The following is a 24193-nucleotide window of genomic DNA, read 5'->3' as shown; positions in this document are numbered from 1 at the left end:
TCGATTACCCTGCAGGGCAAGCACACTACCCTACACCAGTAAGAGTCCTGACTCTATATTCTCTTCTACTTGTGTGAAGAGCCCTCATCATCAATTTCCCTTACCTTCTTCAAATCAGAGGTTTTCACTCCCTGGCCCCGGCAGGACGTATGACATGAAACTGCCCATTGTTTTTTGCCCACTGTTTGTGTTGAGGTTATAAGTCGTGTTTGAGTCAGTGGGCTTGTGGAATGTGGCACAATACAAACAAATGAGCCAATCAGAACAGAGATCAATTACACACATCAGTCTAATAGGCGCAGTATCAACAACACAGCAGGACTGATTCTACAGGAGGCTGGAAAATGGTCATGTTAAAAAAAAATCAGGACTAATGTTATTAGTGCAAGACAAGGCAAGACAGGCAGGGCAAGACAAGGCAGGGCAGTGCAAGACAGGGCAGTGCAAGGCAGGGCAGGGCAGGGCAGTGCAAGGCAAAGCAAGGCAAAGCAAGGCAAAGCAAGGCAAGGCAAAGCAGGGCAAGGCAAGGCAAAGCAGGGCAAGGCAAGGCAGTGCAGGGCAAGACAGGCAGGGCAAGACAGGGCAGTGCAAGGCAGGGCAGGGCAGTGCAAGGCAAAGCAAGGCAAGGCAGTATAAGACAAGGCAAGGCAGTATAAGACAAGGCAAGGCAGTGCAAGGTAAGGCCGTACAAGGCAAGGCAGTGCAACGCTGTACAAGGCAAGGCAAGGCAGTACAAGACAAGGCAAGGCTGTACAAGGCAAGGCAAGGCAGTACAAGACAATGCAAAGCAGGGCAGTGCAAGACAGGGCCGTGCAAGGCAAGGCTGTACAAGACAAGGCAAGGCTGTGCAAGACAAGACCGTACAAGGCAAGGCAGTGCAACGCTGTACAAGGCAAGGCAAGGCAGTACAAGACAAGGCAAGGCTGTACAAGGCAAGGCAAGGAAGTACAAGACAAGGCAAGGCCGTACAAAGCAAGGCAGTACAAGACAAGGCAAGGCTGTGCAAGGCAAGGCAAGGCAGTACAAGACAAGGCAAGGCTGTACAAGGCAAGGCAAGGCAGTACAAGACAAGGCAAGGCAGTACAAGACAGGCAAGGCAAGGCAGTACAAGACAAGGCAAGGCAGTACAAGACAGGCAAGGCAAGGCAGTACAAGACAAGGCAAGGCAGTACAAGACAGGCAAGGCAAGGCAGTACAAGGCAAGGCAAGGCAGTACAAGACAAGGCAGTACAAGGCAAGGCAAGGCTGTACAAGACAATGCAAGGCTGTGCAAGGCAAGGCAAGGCTGTACAAGGCAAGGCTGTGCAAGGCTGTACAAGGCTGTACAAGGCAAGGCAGTACAAGACAAGGCAAGGCTGTGCAAGGCAAGGTCATACAAGGCAAGGCAGTACAAGACAAGGCAAGGCTGTACAAGGCAAGGCAAGGCAAGGCAAGGCAGTACAAGACAAGGCAAGGCAAGGCAAGACAAGGCAGGGCAGTACAAGGCAAGGCAAGGCAAGGCAAGACAAGGCAGGGCAGTACAAGGCAAGGCAGTACAACACAAGGCAAGGCAGTGTCAATTCAAGACAAGTCAATTCACCATTAGTGCTGGACACAGATGCAATTTGTCCTCCGTCTTTAACCCATCCGTGCAGTGAACACACACACACACACACACACACACACACACAGTGACTGTGAGCACACATACTTGGAGCGGTGGGCAATCTTTGAAGATGTTTTATCATATCATGGTGGGCCTCATAGCCAACGGTGATGAGTCTGCTTACAGAAAGGAAATTGAGCAGCTGGTGTCCTGGTGCAGCAACAACCACCTGCTGCTAAACACAGAAAAGACTGTAGAGATGGTGGTGGACTTCCGACGCAATCCACCCACCCTTCCCCCCCTCCACATCAACAACACTGCAGTATCAATGGTGGAGTCACTCAAGTTCCTGGGCACCACCATTTCCAGAGACTTGAAATGGGAGAAAAACACCATCTCCATCATCAAGAAAGCTCAACAAAGAATGTACTTCTTGAGACAGCTCAAGAAATTCAACCTGCCACAGACCCTGATGATCCAGTTCTACACAGCGATCATCGAGTCCATTATCACAGCCTCCATAACTATCTGGTTTGGTTCCTCCACCTCACAAGAAAGAACCAAACTCCAGCGCATCATCAGGACAGCAGAGAGGATCATAGGATGTAACCTGCCATCACTTCAGCAGATCTACTCCAGCAGGATGAGGAAGCGGGCTGGCAAGATTACATCTGACCCCTCACATCCTGGACACCTCCTCTTCCAGACACTCCCCTCGGGTAGAAGACTGCGGTCCATCAAAACCAGCACAACACGTCATGCTAACAGCTTCTTCCCCAGAGCTGTAGCGCTCCTCAATCACAGTGGTCACCTCCCACTGTAAACCTCTAAACTTACAACTGAACTGTACCAAACCGGACTGAACAGTTATTTGCACTCTGCCTATTTTGCACTATGACTATTTGCACACCTGTACAGATGTCCTTTTCTTTTCTGTAAATATATTTTTCAGCTCTTTATTACCTTTATTACCTTTAGTACTTTCTACTTTTTTTAATTTATCCCCTACCCTATTTATTGTTTAGTGTCATTTTCCTTTAGTTTAAGACTGTGTTCTGTGTTTCTTTGTTACTTGTCATGCGTGTTGCTCTCACCAAGACAAATTCCTTGTATGGGTAACATACTTGGTGAAATAAAGAGATTCTGATTCTGATTCTGATTCTGATTCTGATTGTGCTATCAACTACAAGTTTCATTACAACCGGTGTAATCAGCTGGTTTAACTGGACGATGTGAAACTGGACGCTGTTCTCAGTGCAGGACAGTGTTTAAACAGTAACAAAACTGAGGTTCTCCTTTTAGCTCCAAAAGACACTAGAAATAAACCATCAGACCTAATGGATACATCTGACTAATAGACTTATCGATTAATAGACTTGGCTGATGCTTCCATTATTCCTGGTCTAGCAGCTAAAAATCTTGGCGTCACATTCGACTCAGATTTATCATTTGAGCAACATATAGCCAATATTAGTAGAACAGCCTTTATGCAGCTTAGGAACATTGCTAAACTAAGAAACTCCTTATCTCTACAGGTGCTGCATGCTGCACTATTGCACTACTGTCAGGTTGTTTCAGCAGGAATCTCAATAAACTTCATTTAGTTCAAAATGCTGCAGCCAGGGTCTAAAACTAGAACATCTGACCATATCAGTCCAGTTCTATCAGCACTTCATTGGCTCCCAGTTAAATCCTGTATTGATTCTTGACAAAATTCTTCTATTAACATATAAAGCCCTACATGGCCTCGCTCCTGTATCTGCGGGATCTTATTACATATTATGAACCATCAAGACTACTTAGATCTCAGGGTGCTGGACTCTTACTCGTTCCCAAAATTCAGAAAACCTCAGCAGGGGAATGTTCAGGACTCAGACAGGCTCAATCTTTGAATCTAGGCTAAAACTCATCTGTTTAGTTTAGCTTTTGGTAAGTAATGTTTCCCCTTAGATAAAGGTTGCAGGTCCAGGGGTTCGCGGACGCAGGGAATTGTAGTACACTGAGATGCCGGAGCTGTCGTCTCGCTGCTTACATGCAATCACTTTTGTTTCACTTTTGGTTTGTTGACGGTGGAGCAGATGGACGCTAGCGTTTCAGGGTGCTCCCGTGTCTGTGTTACCTTCTGGCTCTCTCCTTTTAATGAGGCTGTTATAGTCAGACCTGCCGGAGTCGTCAGACACACTCTGATACTGCTCAACATTCTCTGCTCTCCATCAAATCCTCTCAGAACTAACTCTCTCTTTTTACCTTCTCAGAGTAAATGGCCACCCAGCCCAACCTGCTGGAAGATTGCCCGCTGAGGTCCCCTCTACCTGCGTCAGACCAGCTGCCACCTACCAGCCCAACCAGCAGGCCCCCGACCACCACCACCACCTATACCAGACCAGCAGCTCACCCTCCTACCACTGCTACCTGTTTAATGACCATGTTCAAGCCTAAATGGACCTAAATTAATATCACCACTATTAACTATCTACATCATGATTAATATATTATGATTATGATCAGAGCAATTCAACAGTTTAGATGGTTTGGTGACTTTTATCACTAATTTATAAATAGTTCTGATCAGAGGAGGACGGGTCGGGTCCCCCTATGTGAGTTTTGGTTCCTCTCAAGGTTTCTTCCTCCAGCTCTGAGGGAGTTTTTGTGTCTTTTTATGTTATTTATTTATTTATTTTCTGTATTTTACTAATTACTGATTATGTAAAGCTGCTTTGTGACGGCAACAGTTGTAAAAAGTGCTAAATAAATAAATTTGATTTAATTGGTAGTTTGTAAGAATCTGTCACTACTGATGCATTATGTCTGCAATCACGAGAACCTTGATAAATATTGTGTATCCAGACAATGCCGTTAAATATTGTGATATAAAAATGTGTACCATAATTGTCACATAAATCACTTTTTCCCCAAACTGAAGAACTCTGTTGCTATAAATCATATAATGAACCAATGAAGTAATGTAAATGTCCTGAGACAAGAAAACAAGGCCGACCTCAACCTAAACTAAAAAGATTGAGACAAGAAAACACAATAACAACAAACAGACGCACAAGAAAGTGAGAAACAGTGAGAAACAGTGTGAAACAGTGTGAAACAGTGAGAAACAGTGTGAAAGTGAGAAACAGTGTGAAACAGTGTGAAACAGTGAGAAACAGTGTGAAAGTGAGAAACAGTGTGAAACAGTGTGAAACATTGTGAAACATTGTGAAACAGTGAGAAACAGTGAGAAACAGTGAGAAACAGAGAGAAACAGTGTGAAACAATGAGAAACAGTGAGAAACAGTGAGAAACAGAGAGAAACAATGAGAAACAGAGAGAAACAATGAGAAACAGTGTGAAACAGTGAGAAACAGAGAGAAACAATGAGAAACAGTGTGAAACAGTGAGAAACAGTGTGAAACAGTGTGAAACAATGAGAAACAGTGAGAAACAGTGTGAAACAGTGTGAAACAGTGAGAAACAGTGAGAAACAGTGTGAAACAGTGAGAAACAGTGTGAAACAGTGAGAAACAGTGAGAAACAGTGTGAAACAGTGAGAAACAGTGTGAAACAGTGAGAAACAGTGAGAAACAGTGTGAAACATTGAGAAACAGTGAGAAACAATGAGAAACAGTGTGAAACAGTGTGAAACAGTGTGAAACAGTGAAAAACAGTGAGAAACAGTGAGACACAGTGTGAAACAGTGAGAAACAGTGAGAAACAGTGAGAAACATTGTGAAACAGTGAGAAACAGTGAGAAACAGTGTGAAACAATGAGAAACAGTGAGAAACAGTGTGAAACAGTGAGAAACAGTGTGAAACAGTGAGAAACAGTGTGAAACAGTGAGAAACAGAGTGAAACAGTAAGAAACAGTGAGAAACAGTGAGAAACAGTGTGAAACAGTGAGAAACAGTGTGAAACAGTGAGAAACAGAGTGAAACAGTAAGAAACAGTGAGAAACAGTGTGAAACAGTGAGAAACAGTGTGAAACAGTGTGAAACAATGAGAAACAGTGTGAAACAGTGAGAAACAGTGTGAAACATTGTGAAACATTGTGAAACAGTGAGAAACAGTGAGAAACAGTGTGAAACAGTGTGAAACAATGAGAAACAGTGTGAAACAGTGTGAAACAGTGAGAAACAGTGTGAAACAATGAGAAACAGTGAGAAACAGTGTGAAACAGTGTGAAACATTGAGAAACAATGAGAAACAGTGAGAAACAGTGTGAAACAGTGTGAAACATTGAGAAACAGTGTGAAACAATGAGAAACAGTGAGAAACAATGAGAAACAGTGTGAAACAGTGTGAAACAGTGTGAAACAGTGAAAAACAGTGAGAAACAGTGAGACACAGTGTGAAACAGTGAGAAACAGTGAGAAACAGTGAGAAACATTGTGAAACAGTGAGAAACAGTGAGAAACAGTGTGAAACAATGAGAAACAGTGAGAAACAGTGTGAAACAGTGAGAAACAGTGTGAAACAGTGAGAAACAGAGTGAAACAGTAAGAAACAGTGAGAAACAGTGAGAAACAGTGTGAAACAGTGAGAAACAGTGTGAAACAGTGAGAAACAGAGTGAAACAGTAAGAAACAGTGAGAAACAGTGAGAAACAGTGTGAAACAGTGAGAAACAGAGTGAAACAGTAAGAAACAGTGAGAAACAGTGAGAAACAGTGTGAAACAGTGAGAAACAGTGTGAAACAGTGAGAAACAGTGTGAAACAGTGAGAAACAGAGTGAAACAGTAAGAAACAATGAGAAACAGTGAGAAACAGTGAGAAACAGAGAGAAACAATGAGAAACAGAGAGAAACAATGAGAAACAGTGTGAAACAGTGAGAAACAGAGAGAAACAATGAGAAACAGTGTGAAACAGTGAGAAACAGTGTGAAACAGTGTGAAACAATGAGAAACAGTGAGAAACAGTATGAAACAGTGTGAAACAGTGAGAAACAGTGTGAAACAGTGAGAAACAGTGTGAAACAGTGAGAAACAGTGTGAAACAGTGAGAAACAGTGAGAAACAGTGTGAAACATTGAGAAACAGTGAGAAACAATGAGAAACAGTGTGAAACAGTGTGAAACAGTGTGAAACAGTGAAAAACAGTGAGAAACAGTGAGACACAGTGTGAAACAGTGAGAAACAGTGAGAAACAGTGAGAAACATTGTGAAACAGTGAGAAACAGTGAGAAACAGTGTGAAACAATGAGAAACAGTGAGAAACAGTGTGAAACAGTGAGAAACAGTGTGAAACAGTGAGAAACAGTGTGAAACAGTGAGAAACAGAGTGAAACAGTAAGAAACAGTGAGAAACAGTGAGAAACAGTGTGAAACAGTGAGAAACAGTGTGAAACAGTGAGAAACAGAGTGAAACAGTAAGAAACAGTGAGAAACAGTGTGAAACAGTGAGAAACAGTGTGAAACAGTGTGAAACAATGAGAAACAGTGTGAAACAGTGAGAAACAGTGTGAAACATTGTGAAACATTGTGAAACAGTGAGAAACAGTGAGAAACAGTGTGAAACAGTGTGAAACAATGAGAAACAGTGTGAAACAGTGTGAAACAGTGAGAAACAGTGTGAAACAATGAGAAACAGTGAGAAACAGTGTGAAACAGTGTGAAACATTGAGAAACAATGAGAAACAGTGAGAAACAGTGTGAAACAGTGTGAAACATTGAGAAACAGTGTGAAACAATGAGAAACAGTGAGAAACAGTGTGAAACAGTGTGAAACAGTGTGAAACAGTGAGAAACAGTGAGAAACAGTGTGAAACAGTGAGAAACAGTGTGAAACAGTGAGAAACAGTGAGAAACAGTGTGAAACAGTGTGAAACAGTGAGAAACAGTGTGAAACATTGAGAAACAGTGAGAAACAATGAGAAACAGTGTGAAACAGTGTGAAACAGTGTGAAACAGTGAAAAACAGTGAGAAACAGTGAGACACAGTGTGAAACAGTGAGAAACAGTGTGAAACAGTGAGAAACAGAGTGAAACAGTGAGAAACAGTGTGAAACAGTGAGAAACAGAGTGAAACAGTAAGAAACAGTGAGAAACAGTGAGAAACAGTGTGAAACAGTGAGAAACAGAGTGAAACAGTAAGAAACAGTGAGAAACAGTGTGAAACAGTGAGAAACAGTGTGAAACAGTGTGAAACAATGAGAAACAGTGTGAAACAGTGAGAAACAGTGTGAAACATTGTGAAACATTGTGAAACAGTGAGAAACAGTGAGAAACAGTGAGAAACAGTGTGAAACAATGAGAAACAGTGTGAAACAGTGTGAAACAGTGAGAAACAGTGTGAAACAATGAGAAACAGTGAGAAACAGTGTGAAACAGTGTGAAACATTGAGAAACAGTGAGAAACAGTGAGAAACAGTGTGAAACAGTGAGAAACAGTGTGAAACAGAGTGAAACAGTAAGAAACAGTGTGAAACAGAGTGAAACAGTAAGAAACAGTGAGAAACAGTGTGAAACAGTGAGAAACAGTGTGAAACAGTGAGAAACAGAGTGAAACAGTAAGAAACAGTGTGAAACAGTGTGAAACAGTGAGAAACAGTGTGAAACAGTGAGAAACATTGTGAAACAGTGAGAAACATTGTGAAACAGTGAGAAACAGAGTGAAACAGTAAGAAACAGTGAGAAACAGTGTGAAACAGTGTGAAACAATGAGAAACAGTGTGAAACAGTGAGAAACAGTGTGAAACATTGTGAAACATTGTGAAACAGTGAGAAACAGTGAGAAACAGTGTGAAACAATGAGAAACAGTGAGAAACAGTGTGAAACTGTGAAACATTGAGAAACAGTGAGAAACAGTGTGAAACAGTGAGAAACATTGTGAAACAGAGTGAAACAGTAAGAAACAGTAAGAAACAGTGAGAAACAGTGTGAAACAGTGAGAAACAGTGTGAAACAGTGAGAAACAGAGTGAAACAGTAAGAAACAGTGAGAAACAGTGTGAAACAGTGTGAAACAGTGAGAAACAGTGTGAAACATTGTGAAACAGTGTGAAACAGTGTGAAACAGTGTAAAACAGTGAGAAACAGTGAGAAACAGTGTGAAACAATGAGAAACAGTGTGAAACAGTGAGACAGTGAGAAACAGTGTGAAACAGTGAGAAACAGTGAGAAACAGTGTGAAACAGTGAGAAACATTGTGAAACAGTGAGACAGTGTGAAACAGTGAGAAACATTGTGAAACAGTGTGAAACAGTGAGAAACAGTGAGAAACAGTGTGAAACAGTGTGAAACAGTGAGAAACAGTGTGAAACAGTGAGAAACAGTGAGAAACATTGTGAAACAGTGAGAAACAGTGAGAAACAGTGTGAAACAGTGAGAAACAGTGTGAAACAGTGTGAAACAGTGAGAAACAGTGTGAAACAGTGAGACAGTGTGAAACAGTGAGACAGTGTGAAACAGTGAGAAACAGTGAGAAACAGTGTGAAACATTGTGAAACAGTGTGAAACAGTGAGAAACAGTGAGAAACAGTGTGAAACAGTGAGACAGTGTGAAACAGTGTGAAACAGTGTGAAACAGTGAGAAACTGTGAAACAGTGAGACAGTGAGAAACTGTGAAACAGTGAGACAGTGTGAAACAGTGTGAAACAGTGAGAAACAGTGAGAAACAGTGTGAAACAGTGAGAAACAGTGTGAAACAGTGAGACAGTGTGAAACAGTGAGAAACAGTGTGAAACAGTGAGAAACAGTGAGAAACATTGTGAAACAGTGAGAAACAGTGAGAAACAGTGTGAAACAGTGAGAAACATTGTGAAACAGTGAGACAGTGTGAAACAGTGAGAAACAGTGAGAAACAGTGAGAGGGGCACAGAGGTTAATTCGCTGGTCTGTGTAAGGAGCTGGAGAAAGAACTGCAGGCTGGGCAGCGAGTGAGTGGAGTCAGACACTCAGACATGAGGATAGGGGTCGTTAGCTGAAATATGAAAGGGAGTCTGTTCACAGTTAAAGTCCCACCTTCAACAAAAAGAGCCTATCAGCTTGCTGGTTGGGCCACAAGCGAGGGAAATGTGTAAAAATATGTCATAATTCTTAAACGCTGATGTTTGACCACACCCACAACTTCTTTTAATCCCTGCAATAAATAAATAAATACACAGTGCAATAAATCCTCTATATTAATCCATTAAAGCATTTACTTTAAATTATTTTTAGAATATTCATTATTTTATTGTATTTTGTTTTCCAACACAGCAGTAAAACACCAACCCGTATGCTAATTTGTTTGTTTATTTGTATTTGTTTTGATTCCTACACGTGTAAACAGTTATTTTCTATGTAAATGCTCAACGGTAAACCATAATTTAAGAGTAAAGAGTCAAACAGCTTACTATTTAGTTATTTATTGTTTGTTTATGAAATTCATTCAAATTTGCTCTATAGAGTTTACACTTTACCACCTGTGAGCCAAGTGCCCCCTCTAGTGGCCAAGAGCAGAACCTGCAACGACTGGGAATTATGGAGCCAAACATATGGATGCTGAGGAACATTGTGTGCAGAGGTCGCCAACTTTCTGCAGAGTCAATCGCTACAGACCTCTAAACTTCATGAGGCCGTCAGATTAGTCCAAGAACAGAGAGCACAGAGAGCTTCATGGAATGACTGTGCACCAGTGCACAAAGCAAAGTCCATAAAGATATACAGTCTGGACCTCAGAGAAAGTTGTTGAGAAGTCAGTACTAGTGGTGGATACTAGTTCAAGCCCTTGCATTAATACTAACGAGCTGATAGGAAGTTGACTGGAACGGCTTCAGTGGGCCTGTGCTCCTCAGGGCCCGGTCCTCAGGAGCTGTACTTGCTTCTAAAGTTCCTCACTGTTGGAATCCCAAGGTTTTTACAGAGACCTCAGAGAGCACTGAGGAACGTTTGAGTTCTTGGAGGAGTCCCTAAGTTCCACTAGGTTCTACTCAAAACACACCCCAACGGATAAGAGTATAAGAAGTGCTGCCCAGAGTTGAGTTACCAGGACCTACACATAGAGCCAAGTCTAAGGGTTATGTCTGCAGGTGCTTTTTGGATGGGAGACCCATGTACCCTGGCACACTCCATCTTCAGATAGGGATAAGGGGTGCAGTGCAATGCCCTTTGGGCAAAGGGGAAACCAGTCGTCTCCCATTGGAGGTGTGTATCAGGCATGACCAACTGGGAGGAGACCCTGAGGAAGACCCAGGACCTGCTGGAGGAGCAGAAGGAGCTGGTGGAAGTGGCTGTGCTTAAGTACTTTCTATGCATGGTCACCTTAACACACAAAACACCACACAAATACACTAAATGTCCAAATGTTTGTGGACACCTCTTCTAATGAATGCATTCAGCTACTTTAAGTTGCACCCATTGCTTGTCTAGCCCCTGTAGAGAAGTACTGCCAAAAGATTAGGAGCAGATAAACATGACAAAGCTACTGGCCACATGCCTAATGCCCTGGGCTACAGGGGTATACAGCCTCCCAGCATTGAGCTGTGGAGCAGTGGAACGGTGTTTTCTGCAACGATGGCTGGTGCTTCTGATATCTGACTTTTGGGATGAGTTGTGGAGTTTGGAGACATTACATACTCTGACTGCAATAAACATCAAACATTTACTATTTTAATTAAAAAATAATTACACCATTTCCAAAAACAACATGCAAGGAGCTCCTAAAATCAGAGTCAAGATCAAGATCCCTATGATTCAGTTTCAGGAAGACCACTGATGACATACTGAAAGTGTCCAAGAAATACAGAATCTGTCCAGCTCTGTGCAATTCAGCAGTGTTCTCAGTCAACACAAGTGGCCGTGCCCGTAGTGTTGGGTTGAGGTAGTTCTGGAGTTTCAGCTGTCTGTCTCTGGGGGCTGTTTTGACTCTTTGCTGGCTCTGCTGAGCTGAAGGTGTCTCTTCTGGAGGGTGTGTTCACTCGGACCCAGACAAATAATCTTCCCACTGCCCAAACATTCATTCCCTTTATACAGGACGGCGAACTGCAAAGCAAACACAGAGAAAGACATTCTTCATTCACTATATGGACAAAAGTATTGGGACACGTTTCTTTTCAAATCAAGGGCATTAAAGAGCGTTTATTCTGCTTTTGTTGGAGTAACTGTTTCTACTGTCCAGGGAAGAAGGCTTTTAAACTAAATGTGAAACTAGTGAGTTTCACTGCTCCACAGCTCAATGCTGGGGGGCTTTATACCTCTCTACCCCACGCCTGGCATTAGGCAGCATGGTGCCAAGAGGTTCATTAGGGTTATCTGCTTATCTGAGTCCTATTCTGTTGGCAATGCTTCTCTACTATATTATAGGGAATAACAAATAATAAAGTGACTTTCAATTCACATCATTTTTGGTGACGACCCCACTCCCAGTACCTGCCCCTTAATAAACACAGTATCAGCACCAGTTAGACTCAGCAGTAAAATATTGTTTTATTGTTTTTATTTATTTATTTATTTTTAATGTTTATCACACTTCTTTCCATATAATTGATAGACTGATTTTAATGATACAATCAGCAAGTCAGAACTCATATGTATATCTGTTTGTCATATTTCTGGTTTACCTGTCCAGGTGTAAGTGCTCGAATTGGCCATTTTATTGTTATCCACAGCGTTCCATCAAGATTCAGGGTTACTGTGCATGGAGCTGACACACACACACACACACACACACACACACACACACACACACACACACAGTTACATAACTAAATAATTACTGTAAATCTTCACCTTTTACACAAAGACTTTTAAGATTTACTTTAAGAGACTCGCTCAAAAAACAGCTGATTTTCTGAGTGAAAATATTAATAGAAAAAAACTCTTCATTATAGTGAGTATAAGAGTATAATGAAACTTCATTATACAACATTTTCTGCACATTTATGGGCACAATTCCTATTTATTTTACTGAATTTAACATTGTAATCAATAAAACATTACATTTAATATGGCATTACTCTTACACAGGCCATGTTCAATGTAATGACGCTTTAGTATGTGTAATAGTGTGTCTCTGTAGAGGATGTTAACCTATTTTTATATAGAAAAACAACAACACATGTAATTTGACCAGGGGTGCCAAAACATTTGCATAAGACCGTACATACACACATATACTATGGAAAAGTTTAAAGCAATCATAAAAATTGTAAACTGTAATTAACATGAGAATAAACCCAAATAAACATAAAGTCAGTGGTCAGTAAGAGTGTCTACCTGTAATTAACTCTATATAACATTAGAATAAACACAAATAAACATAAAGTCAGTGGTCAGTGAGAGTGTCTACCTGTAATTAACTCTATATAACATTAGAATAAACACAAATAAACATAAAGTCAGTGGTCAGTGAGAGTGTCTACCTGTAATTAACTCTATATACCATTAAAATAAACCCAAACATACAGTGACTTTAAGTGAGTGACTCACTTAAAGGCATCTGGTGTTGGAAACGAAACTGACAATCCATCATCTGGGTTCGGATGAGTTCAGCCGGAGGCTCCTCGGCTATCCAGTGGAAGCGATCTGTCTGTATGGTGTCCCGCAACAGTGCTGGGTGGTTGGTGGTGGGACCCTGAAAAGGTGGCATCAAATTCAGGCTGGGTAAATGAAATGTCACTGTTTAGGCTTTGAATAGTGAAAAGCCACAAGCAGCTCACCACAAATACTTCTCCAGTTGTGATGTCTTTATCAACCACAAACCACGGGTCTCTCTGCCCCGCTATCCGTGCTCTCTGTCCTAAGGTAAACGTGAACCAGCCTGTGCGGAAACCTCAGAATAAGTGGCTTGCAGTGACACAGTATAACACAGTAGAACAGGAAAACCATGTACCTTTATGCTCCCCCATTATCTTCCCATCTTCAATGGAGACAAAATGTCCAGGTCTGGGCTCCAAATACTGCCAAACGGAGAATTCAGAGTTGAACCATACTCTGTATATGATACTATACATACAGTGTGCAGGAGAACTAAGGTACAGTAGGTGTGTGTAAGGTACGTACCTCGAGGATAAATTCTTCAAAGTGCCGCTCACCAATGAAGCAGATGCCCATGCTCTAGAGGAGAAATGTAGATTATGAGAGTATTTAGACCTGATTTAGCCCATGATATTCCCATATATTAGTAATTAACGCACCAAGAAGGAGTTGCTAGAATGGGATGAAACTTTATAAGTGATTATAATATTAGAGCGATCGGGAAAACTGTTCAACCCGAAAGGAGGCTCTAGCACCCTGTTGGCCCGCCTCTAGCCTGGATACAAGATACGGTTAGGCATGGAGGCATACAGGTTCCATATGGCATCCTGTGGCACATTTGCCCACAGATGCTGCAGCTGGGCCTGTAGATCCTGAACGCTCCCTGGGCTGCAAAAGCTGGCATCCCAACTGGTCCTGTACATGCTCTACTGGCGATAAATCCAGGGCAGGCCAAGAGAGGAGACACCTGGCCGCAGGACGTCCTGCACTTATCGCTGATGCTGAGTTAATGCCACTCGTATCACTACCAGGGGTGACTGACCGACCGACCGACCGTCATATGGGATGCCTCCTAAGATTATCACACCAGCAGGTGAGACAGCCTGTCGCTACTCTCACCACAAGGCCTCTGCACCCAGATCCCAACCAGAACCTGGATTCATCGCTGGATTCAGGAAGATACGATTCCAGTCTGTAGCAGTCCAGGTTTCTCCTTTACGACACCACTGAAAACAAAGGCGACAGGGGTGTGTAATGAAGGTGCCAAGTGTCTGGACAGTGGAAAGGACACTGCTGCTCGTGCTTCTTGGCGGATCCAACAATCCTTTTCTCCGGTGGGCCGTCCGGAACCTGTTCACCTCGTGTGTGTGCCCTCATGTAACAACTGCTCCCAACACCTCTTAACAGCTTGGTCAGAACGGCCTAGATGGCGATGGCAATTCGTCAAAACGACCATCCTGGTTCTCTCAGTCCAATGGTGGGCCCCCTCTCAATTGGATAAACATCGTAGAAGCATGTCTAACAGTCAATGACTGAGAGCTTCTTTACAGGGCAGCAGGGGAAGCACTTTTACGCTATCTTGGGGCAAAAACCCAGCGTCCCAGGAAAACCCCAGGTAATCATTTACATGTCTCCCCGAGGCGTAACTGCATGCCAGGTTTTGCAGCAATACAACACTTCCATCTGGGTGTGTTACATTATTTGGTCAGCGAGTATATTTGCTAATGTGTGTAGATGTGTAGTGAGTGGAGCGACTGTCTAAGTGTTGGCCACAAATCAGCTGAACTCTATTAATGCAGCATGTTATTAATAACTTTCGTACAGCTCATGAAATAATCTTTGACCTTTATGTTGCTTGGCAACCACAGCCTACTGTGCAGAATAAATACCACCTCCACCGCATAGCATAATTACTGTGTACACAGTACTGCCTGCAGAAGCTCCAGATCCCATGAGAACAGATGCAGGTCCAGTAAAATCCAGTAAAAAGGAGCAAGAGCTTCTCATTCTGAAGAAAGCAGTGAGATCTTGTCGGTGAGCTAGTCTGAAGAACAGAGCTCGGTTCCTCCAGGTTTCTCCTGGACGCCCCCCAGTCCAGCCAGCACAGCGTGGAGGATGTGTTCAACTCCATCAGCAGCAGCAGCAGCAGCAGCAGCTCAACTGATTTACCATCATTAAGCCCTGATTTACCAGCAAACCAGGTGTTGATCTGAGGAGAACTCTAAATAATACTAGACTCCATGAGGAGATGTTTTAATGAACACAGTGATGGAGAACCACCACGACTCTCTGTAGGAGTGTTATTAGTGTTTATTCTTATATTATTTAGGGATGTATTATCCTTATAGCTATTAGGAGTCCAGCCAGGAAAACAGTTAGATCATGCTGTTGCCGGTCAACTATTGCTGTCGTTATATAGAAGAATTAAAGACCTTGTTATCAGCCAAAACGAGGCTGAAATTGTCCTTTTACCCTTCTGCAGTTAAAGTGTGCACAATAACTGCTGCTCTATTTAAGGTGGAACGGAGAGTCAGAGTGTCTTTTTTTGGCTGCAGTTTTGGGTACAGTCCAAATAAAGCTCTTTTTGTTTTGTTCACCAAAATGAACCATTAACAGAGAGTTTGGGTAAAATTTCAGCTTGGAGCCTCATTGCAAACTTAATGTGTTTAGTTAAAATTGTCTATTTTCAGACGTTTTTCCTGTTGGATGCACAAACGCAGAAAATCAAATCATAGCTCATTCAGTCTGACACGAGTAGTCGAAAAACAGCAACAGCTATCAGTTCAAAGTGTGTACCACTATACAACACACACACACACACACACCAAGTTATCTGACTGCAGAGTTGTAAAGGAACTAGGTGCTGAATGGTCAGGGAGGTCAGTCAGAATGAACTGTAAAAAAATGAAACACTATAGAGTTTAAAACAATTGTTTAAAAAAAGTTGCTCCAAACAAAGTAAATCAGATTAGAATTTAGTCTGATTTCAGAACCTGTGCTCATAAAGTCCAGTGATTTTACTGCTGTTTATTAGTGCCAAGTAACAACACATCTTACCCAAGCTGTAGGGCTGTACTATCTGTATAAAACCCAAGATCACATCAGTATCGGTCAACAGTCATCATTAGGGTACTCGGATTGGATCAGAGGGCAGAAAACCTGATGGGGACATCCCCAAATATTAGAGGTTTGCTGAGCATATTAACACTTACTGCCCAGGTAAGGAGCTTTTTCATTCTTCATTGATCAATTTCAGTTCACAGGTGCCTAAAGGGTTCGTACAGTACCACGTATATAACATCACACAGCCTCAAGACGCTTATTGGCTTTTTATAGAAGAGATTCTTTACCTCTTTCTTCTTAAGGACATGATGGAAACCTGCCTCAGCAGCAATCTTCTTTACAAAGTCTTTAGTGAGCCCATCTAAGGGAAAGATGGTCCGCCGCAAGGCATCCTGGGGAATTTGGCTAAGGAAGAAGGTTTGGTCTTTCAGGAGATCGGCACTTTGGTAGAGCCTCACAGCTGGAAAAACAACACAAGATCAAAATATGGCACAATTAGGCATAATACAGCCACACCTGCTAAATAGAGCTGCCAATCAAATAGAGCTGCAGTCCAATAATCTGATGTTTAATTTTACCCCCACTTTCACTAAACCCGATCTGGTAGAGCCAGCATGTTCGGAGGAAAGCACCGCTCCCCAGCTCCCATACAACAGCTGACAGACTCAGACTGTGCTGACCATCATCACAGTAGGAGTGATGTGGGGAGGAAGTGCCATCAACCCCCCCCCCCAGAGAGAGCAAGGCCACAATTGTGCTCACTCTGACTCTGGCTGCTGATGGCAATCGGAGTGACCCAGAATTTAAACCAGCGCTCCTCGGCTCATAGTCCACTGGACTACTCTAAACCCCTTTGAAAAAAAAGACTCTTTTGGCCATTTTATTAGAAACACTTACCATTTATGTGCACTTTCTATGCATATAGTTACTGACCTCCACCCATCATTATTAAGCCATTATTATTTGTTCATTGTCAATCAATACATATTTACTCATTTTTTCTTTATTTTTATTTTATTTTATTATTTTATAATATAAGAGATAAAATTATTATTTTCATCAGTGTCACTGCTGTGATGAGAATGGTCCACCAACTAAAAAGGATCTGTTTACTATAAATAAATAACAATAAATAATACCTGCCCTTCTACCCCACTGACAGAAGGGGTAGGAGGGGCTTAAAAACTCTGCAGGAGAAGTGTATAAGACTACAGTTATTAACTGTAACCAAGGCTGCGATAAGGTTGATGTACAGATCTTGCCACGAGTCAGCCCTGGCAGTAAGAGCACAAAACTCAATGTCAGAAAAATAAACAGGATGTGACATCACAAAAACCTGTACATTTACATACACTCATCTATTCAGCTTACAGCAGTTTAGCTCCGCCCATTCACACTGAGGTTATAAGGCATGCTTCAGCCTAGAGTGCTTTAGAGCAAAGCACCACATATAGCAGCCAATCAAAAACAAGGTCATTTGCATACTTTAGTCACACATTATTAAAAGCAACAGTGACTAAAACATGCTGCAGGAAAAAAGAGAGGTTGGCAAGGGGTTCGACCATTTCTCTCTAGGGAGGCCACACAGGTGCTCGTTCAGTCTTGACTCTACTGAAACTCACTCCTGACTGGTCTTCCTATCTGCACCATCAGGCCCGTCTTCAATCTTGTGGCGTTTAGCCATGTCACTCCTTTGCTGTGCTCTCAGTCACTGGCTATCAGATATAAAACCCTGATGCTGTCCCACAAAGCCAAGTCCAGCTCCTTCCTACCGGATGACAATGGCTCGGCTTGACCCCCCATCTTCCAGAACGTGTGGAAGGCAAGCATCCAGGTTATTCTCAATCCTGGCACCGGCAAGGTGGTAGAGCAAACTTCCCCTAAGTGCACGCACAGCAGAAGACCCACCTTTTCCAAGAGCTCTTAATAAAGTACTATTATCTGTTAATATTGCATTTGCACTCGTCATCGTTGTTGTTCTGCACGGATCTTGCATAGTTCAAGTCCACATTCAAGGTCTAGGAAGTAAGGAACTATGCATTGCTTGCAAATCACTGCATTAGGGTTATTGGGTACTCATTTCTAGTAGGGTTCAGAGCTCAAAAGTACCTTAAATTCAGGGTCTATGCACACTAGTTTAGGATATTCTGTAAATGTCCCTGGATAAGAGTGTCTGCCAAATACTGTAACGATAAATGTAAATATAGGTGGAAATAGTCCTGAAAATGTAAAGTTTCCTTCTTTATCCATCAGTCTTCAGAAGCTGGACCAGGATCAGTGTTAGATCTGGCATCTGGGAGAGAATTAAAAACCGGACACTCACGATTTCTGATCTCCAAGCGATCTCTGAAGAGAGTCTGTGGTGCTGGTGTGTGTGCCTGCAGGAAAACCTCCTCATCCTCCAGAGAAGTTCTTGCATAGTGGCCAGTTGCCATGGCATCAGCACCTGCAGAGCAGATTTTTTTAAAGAGCTTTTCGTAAGTGTGATCAAATGATGTGAAAACTCACAAGATGGAAAGAATGTTGAAGTCTTATTATCTATCTATCTATCTATCTATCTATATCTATATATATATATATATATAGATATATATATATACACATACATACATACACACACACACACATATATATATATATATACAGTGAGGAAAAAAGTATTTGGTCAGTCACCAATTGTGCAAGTTCTCCCACTTAAAAAGATGAGAGAGGCCTGTAATTGACATCATAGGTAGACCTCAACTATGAGAGACAAAATTCAGAAAATCACTGTCTGATTTTTAAAGAATTTATTTGCAAATAATGGTGGAAAATAAATATTTGGTCACCTACAAACAAGCAAGATTTCAGGCTGTCACAGACCTGTAACTTCTTCTTTAAGAGGCTTCTCTGTCCTCCACTCATTACCTGTATTAATGGCACCTGTTTGAACTGGTTAACAGTATAAAAGACACCTGCCCACAACCTCAAACAGTCACACTCCAAACTCCACTATGGTGAAGACCAAAGAGCTGTCGAAGGACACCAGAAACAACATTGTAGACCTGCACCAGGCTGGGAAGACTGAATCTGCAATAGGCAAGCAGCTTGGTGTGAAGAAATCTACTGTGGGAGCAATAATCAGAAAATTGGAGACCTACAAGACCACTGCTAATCTCCCTCGATCAGGGGCTCCACGCAAGATCTCAGCCCGTGGGGTCAAAATGATCACAAGAACGGTGAGCAAAAATCCCAGAACCACACGGGGGGACCCAGTGAATGACCTGCAGAAAGCTGGGACCAACGTTACAAAGGCTACCGTCAGTAACACACTACGCCGCCAGGGACTCAGATCATTCAGTGCCAGACGTGTTCCCCTGCTTAAGCCAGTACATATCAGGGCGCCTCTGAAGTTTGCTAGAGAGCATTTGGATGTTCCGGAAGAGTATTAGGAGAATGTCTTATCAGATGAAAACAAAGTAGAACTGTTTGGTACAAACACAACTCGTTGTGTTTGGAGGAGAGTGAATGCTGAGTTGCATCCAAAGAACACCATAACAACTGTGAAGCATGGGGGTGGCAACATCATGCTTTGGGGCTGTTTCTCTGCAAAGGGACTAGGATGACTGGTCTGTGTACATGAAAGAATGAATGGGGCCATGTATTGTGAGATTTTGAGTGCAAACCTCCTTCCATCAGCAAGGGCATTGAAGATGAAACGTGGCTGGGTCTTTCAGCATGACAACGATCCCAAGCACACTGCCAAGGCAACAAAGGAGTGGCTTCGTAAGAAGCATTTCAAGGTCCTGGAGTGGCCTAGCCAGTCTCCAGATCTCAACCCCATAGAAAACCTTTGGAGGGAGTTGAAAGTCTGTGTTGCCCGCCGACAGCCCCAAAACATCACTGCTCTACAGGAGATCTGCATGGAGGAATGGGCCAACATACCGGCAATGGTGTGTGACAACCCTGTGAAGACTTACAGAAAACATCTGACCTCTGTCATTGCCAAGAAAGGATATATAACAAAGTATTGAGATGAATTTTTGTTATTGACCAAATACTTATTTTCCACCATTATTTGCAAATAAATTCTTTAAAAATCTATTTTTTTTCTCATTTTGTCTCTCATAGTTGAGGCCTACCTATGATGTGAATTACAGGCCTCTCTCATCTTTTTAAGTGGGAGAACTTGCACAATTGGTGACTGAATAAATACTTTTTTTCCCCACTGTGTATATATATATATATATATATATATATATATATATATATATATATATAAGGGCAAATCATAGTTACAGTGCATGTGTAGATTCTTAGCAATGAGGTAGTTTGTACAGGTCCCATTTGGCTTTGGTGTCCTTTCTTCCTCACAAACAAATAAATGCATACATACACAAGAACTGTAGACACTAGAAGGTCTATTACCCTGTAGAATTCACAGGTGTTGGTCCTTGAATTAACTAATAATTTAAACATTATTATTCCAGTGGTCAGTCTATTAAAATGTTTGATGGCGTTAATCATAATAATATCCTGGGATTCATTCTGATTACAGGTGGATCTGCTGTAGCACAAGACTAAAGAAATATGACACATATGGCCATCCCCACTGTTTAGTGGAAAATAGGGTGGATATCTACCTTTTCTGCTTACAGCAGTTTAGCCTTGCCCATAAATGCTGGTTTATAAGAACAGGGCAGCCTGCATTGCCCAGCCTTTTGAATTCTAAGGGATAAATAAAGTTGGGAAAATGGTCATGAAACTAAAAATGTAGCCCTCCTACGCCCTCCTCGGTGTGCTAGATTTAGGTTTGAAGTGATACACATGAGAACAGTTGGTTACTAGAGGTTTGGAGCAGCAGTACCTACCTAACGTATTGATGGCATACTGATAGAAGTGTTTGAACTTGATGTGCTTGTTGCACATTATGTCTGGATTTGGAGTTCTGCCCCTCTGGTATTCCTTGAGAAGAATACTTCAAATAAGAGAGAGCACAAACACAGATATTAGCATCTCAGACACCAGCAGCAACATGGACAAGTAAACCCAGCTGAAGCCATCGCCAACTGTCAAACACTGATACTGTACCTGTTACCTACCTAAACACTTCATGCCAGTACTCTTTGACATAGGAGACCTGATGGAAGGGTATATCCAGCGCTCGGCACACTTTATAGGCATCATCACAGTCTCTTTCTGAGTTACACACTCCTCTTTCATCCAGAGAATCCCAGTTCTTCATGAAAACCCCCGTGACCTGATAGCCTGCACACAGAAAAAGGCCCTGCATGGCTTAGAGAGAGCTCTGAGGCCTCCCAACTTAGCAAATTAGATGTGCTCTGTGAAATACTGTCACCACCAGCAGCTGATAGTGTGTCTCTTAGTAAGATATGTTTGTGGACACCCCTTCTAATGAACGCATTCAGCTACTTGAAGTTACACCCATTGCTGGCACATACACAGCTGGTCTAGTCTTTGTAGAAAAGTACTGCCAATAGAATAGGACTCTCTGGAGTAGTTGAACATGAGCCTATTGGCATCATGCCTAATGCCAGGTGTGGGCTAGAGGGGTATAAAGCCCCTCTAGAATGATGGATGGAGCTACTTTGTGTACTTTGGATGCAGGTAGATGACAGGGAGGTAGAATGAACTTCTAAATTCTTAGAAATTAGTCAAAAAGTTGCTTAGTTGAGCCTTTCATGGCTGCAGAACACAAATCATGGCCTGATTTCTGTGGGTTTTTTTTTTTTTACCCAAATGAGAAAAAAAAATACTCAAATAATAAAACATATGTAGTCACGATATGGTAAAAATACTATATCACAATATTTAAAGACCTTTATCACAATACATATAATCACAGACTAAACACATCAGTAACGACAGATTCTTATAAACTACTACTCAGATACTCTCCTGTACTGAATACAGTGATTAATATTCCTGATCTGCTGAACTTCATCTTATTAAACCAGTCTAATTACACCTTCACATTTAAGGCATTTAGCAGACGCTCTTCTCCAGAGCGACTTACAAAAGTGCTTCACTATTTACCCAAGAAAAACCTCAGCTAGTTTAAATAGACTAATAATTTAAAGATCCTCTAAGCTCAGACTCTACTAAACACAAGTCAGTAAGGTGACCATAGTACTCTATTATTCGCCCAAATACTCTCAGAAGAGGAGGGTCTTCAGTCTGTCAGTTAAAGACAGCGAGCGACTCTGCTGGCTGTTAGTAATGAAACCTGTAGTTGATCAGTGTTTATTATGTACCAAAAAATATCCTTGACATGCTTAGAAAAGCATACTGTGTATCACAATATGATAAAATCCCGTCATATTGCCCAGCTCTACTGCCATGCAAAAACATTGCATCTCCAAAATGACAACATTACAGGGGAAGGAATAAACCATTCTGACTTTTAATAAATATTTTATTCCATTAGGCATTTTGGAGCATTTCTATTGGTCCATTTCTTCATTGGAAAATGTAATGAACCACTGTTAGATTCACATTATGTTAAACAATAAATAAATAAATACATACATACATACATACATAAATAAAAATGAAAAATAAAAACAGCAAAAAACATTCTACATTTTTACAAAATGATGACTAATTCTTGCTACATGTTATTAGTATTTATATATTTAGAAATAAGAACCTAAACACCATCTGATATCATGACACCCAAACTACATTAGGACGTTATTGTGTTATTTAACTGTACCGCTCATCACCATCAGCTAACTCTCCATGTATCCATGTCCCAAGGCTGTATGAGGACATTATTAGTGTTCAATAACTTCTCAGATCAAAACAAACAGAGACTAAACGTGTTTAATGAAAGCAGATCTGCATCAGCACAAACAACCATCAGTAAAACGCCATTAAAGCTGATAATAGTCAACTTCCTCACCTCTTCGCTTCAGTAACAGAGCAGCGACAGAGCTATCCACCCCCCCGGACATCGCACACACAACACGTCTGACTGCACTCATGATTTCACCCTGATTCTCCTACAGATCGGACATTTCTAACCTCTGCTTTCCCTACAGCTACCATCACGCTCCTCGCAGGGCAGCGCCATGTCTGCGGTGTCACTCGGAACTCCGTCCTACCGGAAACACGAGTAGAAATAGTTCCGAGTAGCGTGTCTCACAACCCCCTGCAGCCTCGACCAGTCCGGGTCAAAGTCTTATAGTTAATATTTTGACTTATATTACGGTAAGATTTCTTATGCATGTCATTAAAAGTTAGGAAAAGGTCACCGTTTTTAAGCTAGACTTGAGGTTTGAATTGGACGGGACTGTGTGCACTGCGGTCATTCAGGGGCTGCCAGCTTTCACAGGGTACAGTGGAGAGGGACTGAGGTTGGCCCCACTCCCACTGGTTTGGGGTAATGAGGATTTTCCACTGTATTAATATTAATTACAGCATTACTTTAGACTTTAAACGGTAAATATAATACTGTACATTATATATTATACACTGTACAAATATAATATAATACTGCTTTCACTCATATGAGCTTACAATTATATGAAAACTATATATTATTTTATTTTTTTCAGTGAATTGTTCATTTATGTGTGTGTGTGTGTGTGTGTGTATATATATATATATATATATATAAAGTGGGCAGCCAACTTGCGGGGAGCAGGAGAGGGTGAAGGGTTTTGCTCAAGGGCCCAACAGTGGCAGACTGCAAAGCCCAGGTATCGAACCCACAACCCTGTCATCAGTAGCCCAGAGCTCTAACCGCTGAGTCACCACTGCCCCTAAGATTGTAAAAATTTTAAAAATTTCATAATAAATAGAAATGCTCCAAAATGACTTGGAATAAAGACTTTCGTGATATTATGATGTGTGACAGCAGATTTTCATATGTTATATAATGTCAAATATATGTGTTACATATGTATGTTTGTATATGTTAATATAAAGGTGTCACATATTTAAAAAAAATGTCAATTTCAAATAAATTGGAGTATTTGTCACATATATATATTCATAATATATTCTAATATATCTCATATCTCAACCTTTCTCTGTCCTTGCTGTCTTCAAAAGCAGACTGATGACCCATCTCTTCCAAGAGAACTTAGATCAG

The 24193-nt window shown here is 41.6% G+C and overlaps 1 protein-coding gene across 1 annotated transcript; it reads right to left on the bottom strand.

Annotated features, from left to right (window-relative positions):
- Window positions 1-11146: 11146 nt before the first annotated feature.
- Window positions 11147-23315, bottom strand: trmu (tRNA 5-methylaminomethyl-2-thiouridylate methyltransferase). Its single transcript, XM_072674220.1, has 11 exons — window positions 23000-23315; window positions 21177-21342; window positions 20946-21052; window positions 18419-18541; window positions 16383-16555; window positions 13558-13611; window positions 13388-13454; window positions 13215-13315; window positions 12985-13129; window positions 12117-12199; window positions 11147-11538 (listed from the first exon to the last, which is right to left on the bottom strand). The coding sequence occupies exons 1-11, from the start codon at window positions 23079-23081 to the stop codon at window positions 11392-11394; spliced, it is 1248 nt and encodes a 415-aa protein (XP_072530321.1). The 5' UTR covers window positions 23082-23315; the 3' UTR covers window positions 11147-11391.
- Window positions 23316-24193: the final 878 nt, after the last annotated feature.

The sequence above is a fragment of the Salminus brasiliensis genome, chromosome 2 (genome assembly GCF_030463535.1).
Source record: "Salminus brasiliensis chromosome 2, fSalBra1.hap2, whole genome shotgun sequence".
NCBI lineage: Eukaryota > Metazoa > Chordata > Actinopteri > Characiformes > Bryconidae > Salminus > Salminus brasiliensis.
The sequence above is the reverse complement of the archived record's forward strand: the minus strand, read 5'-3'. Positions and strand labels throughout refer to the sequence as shown.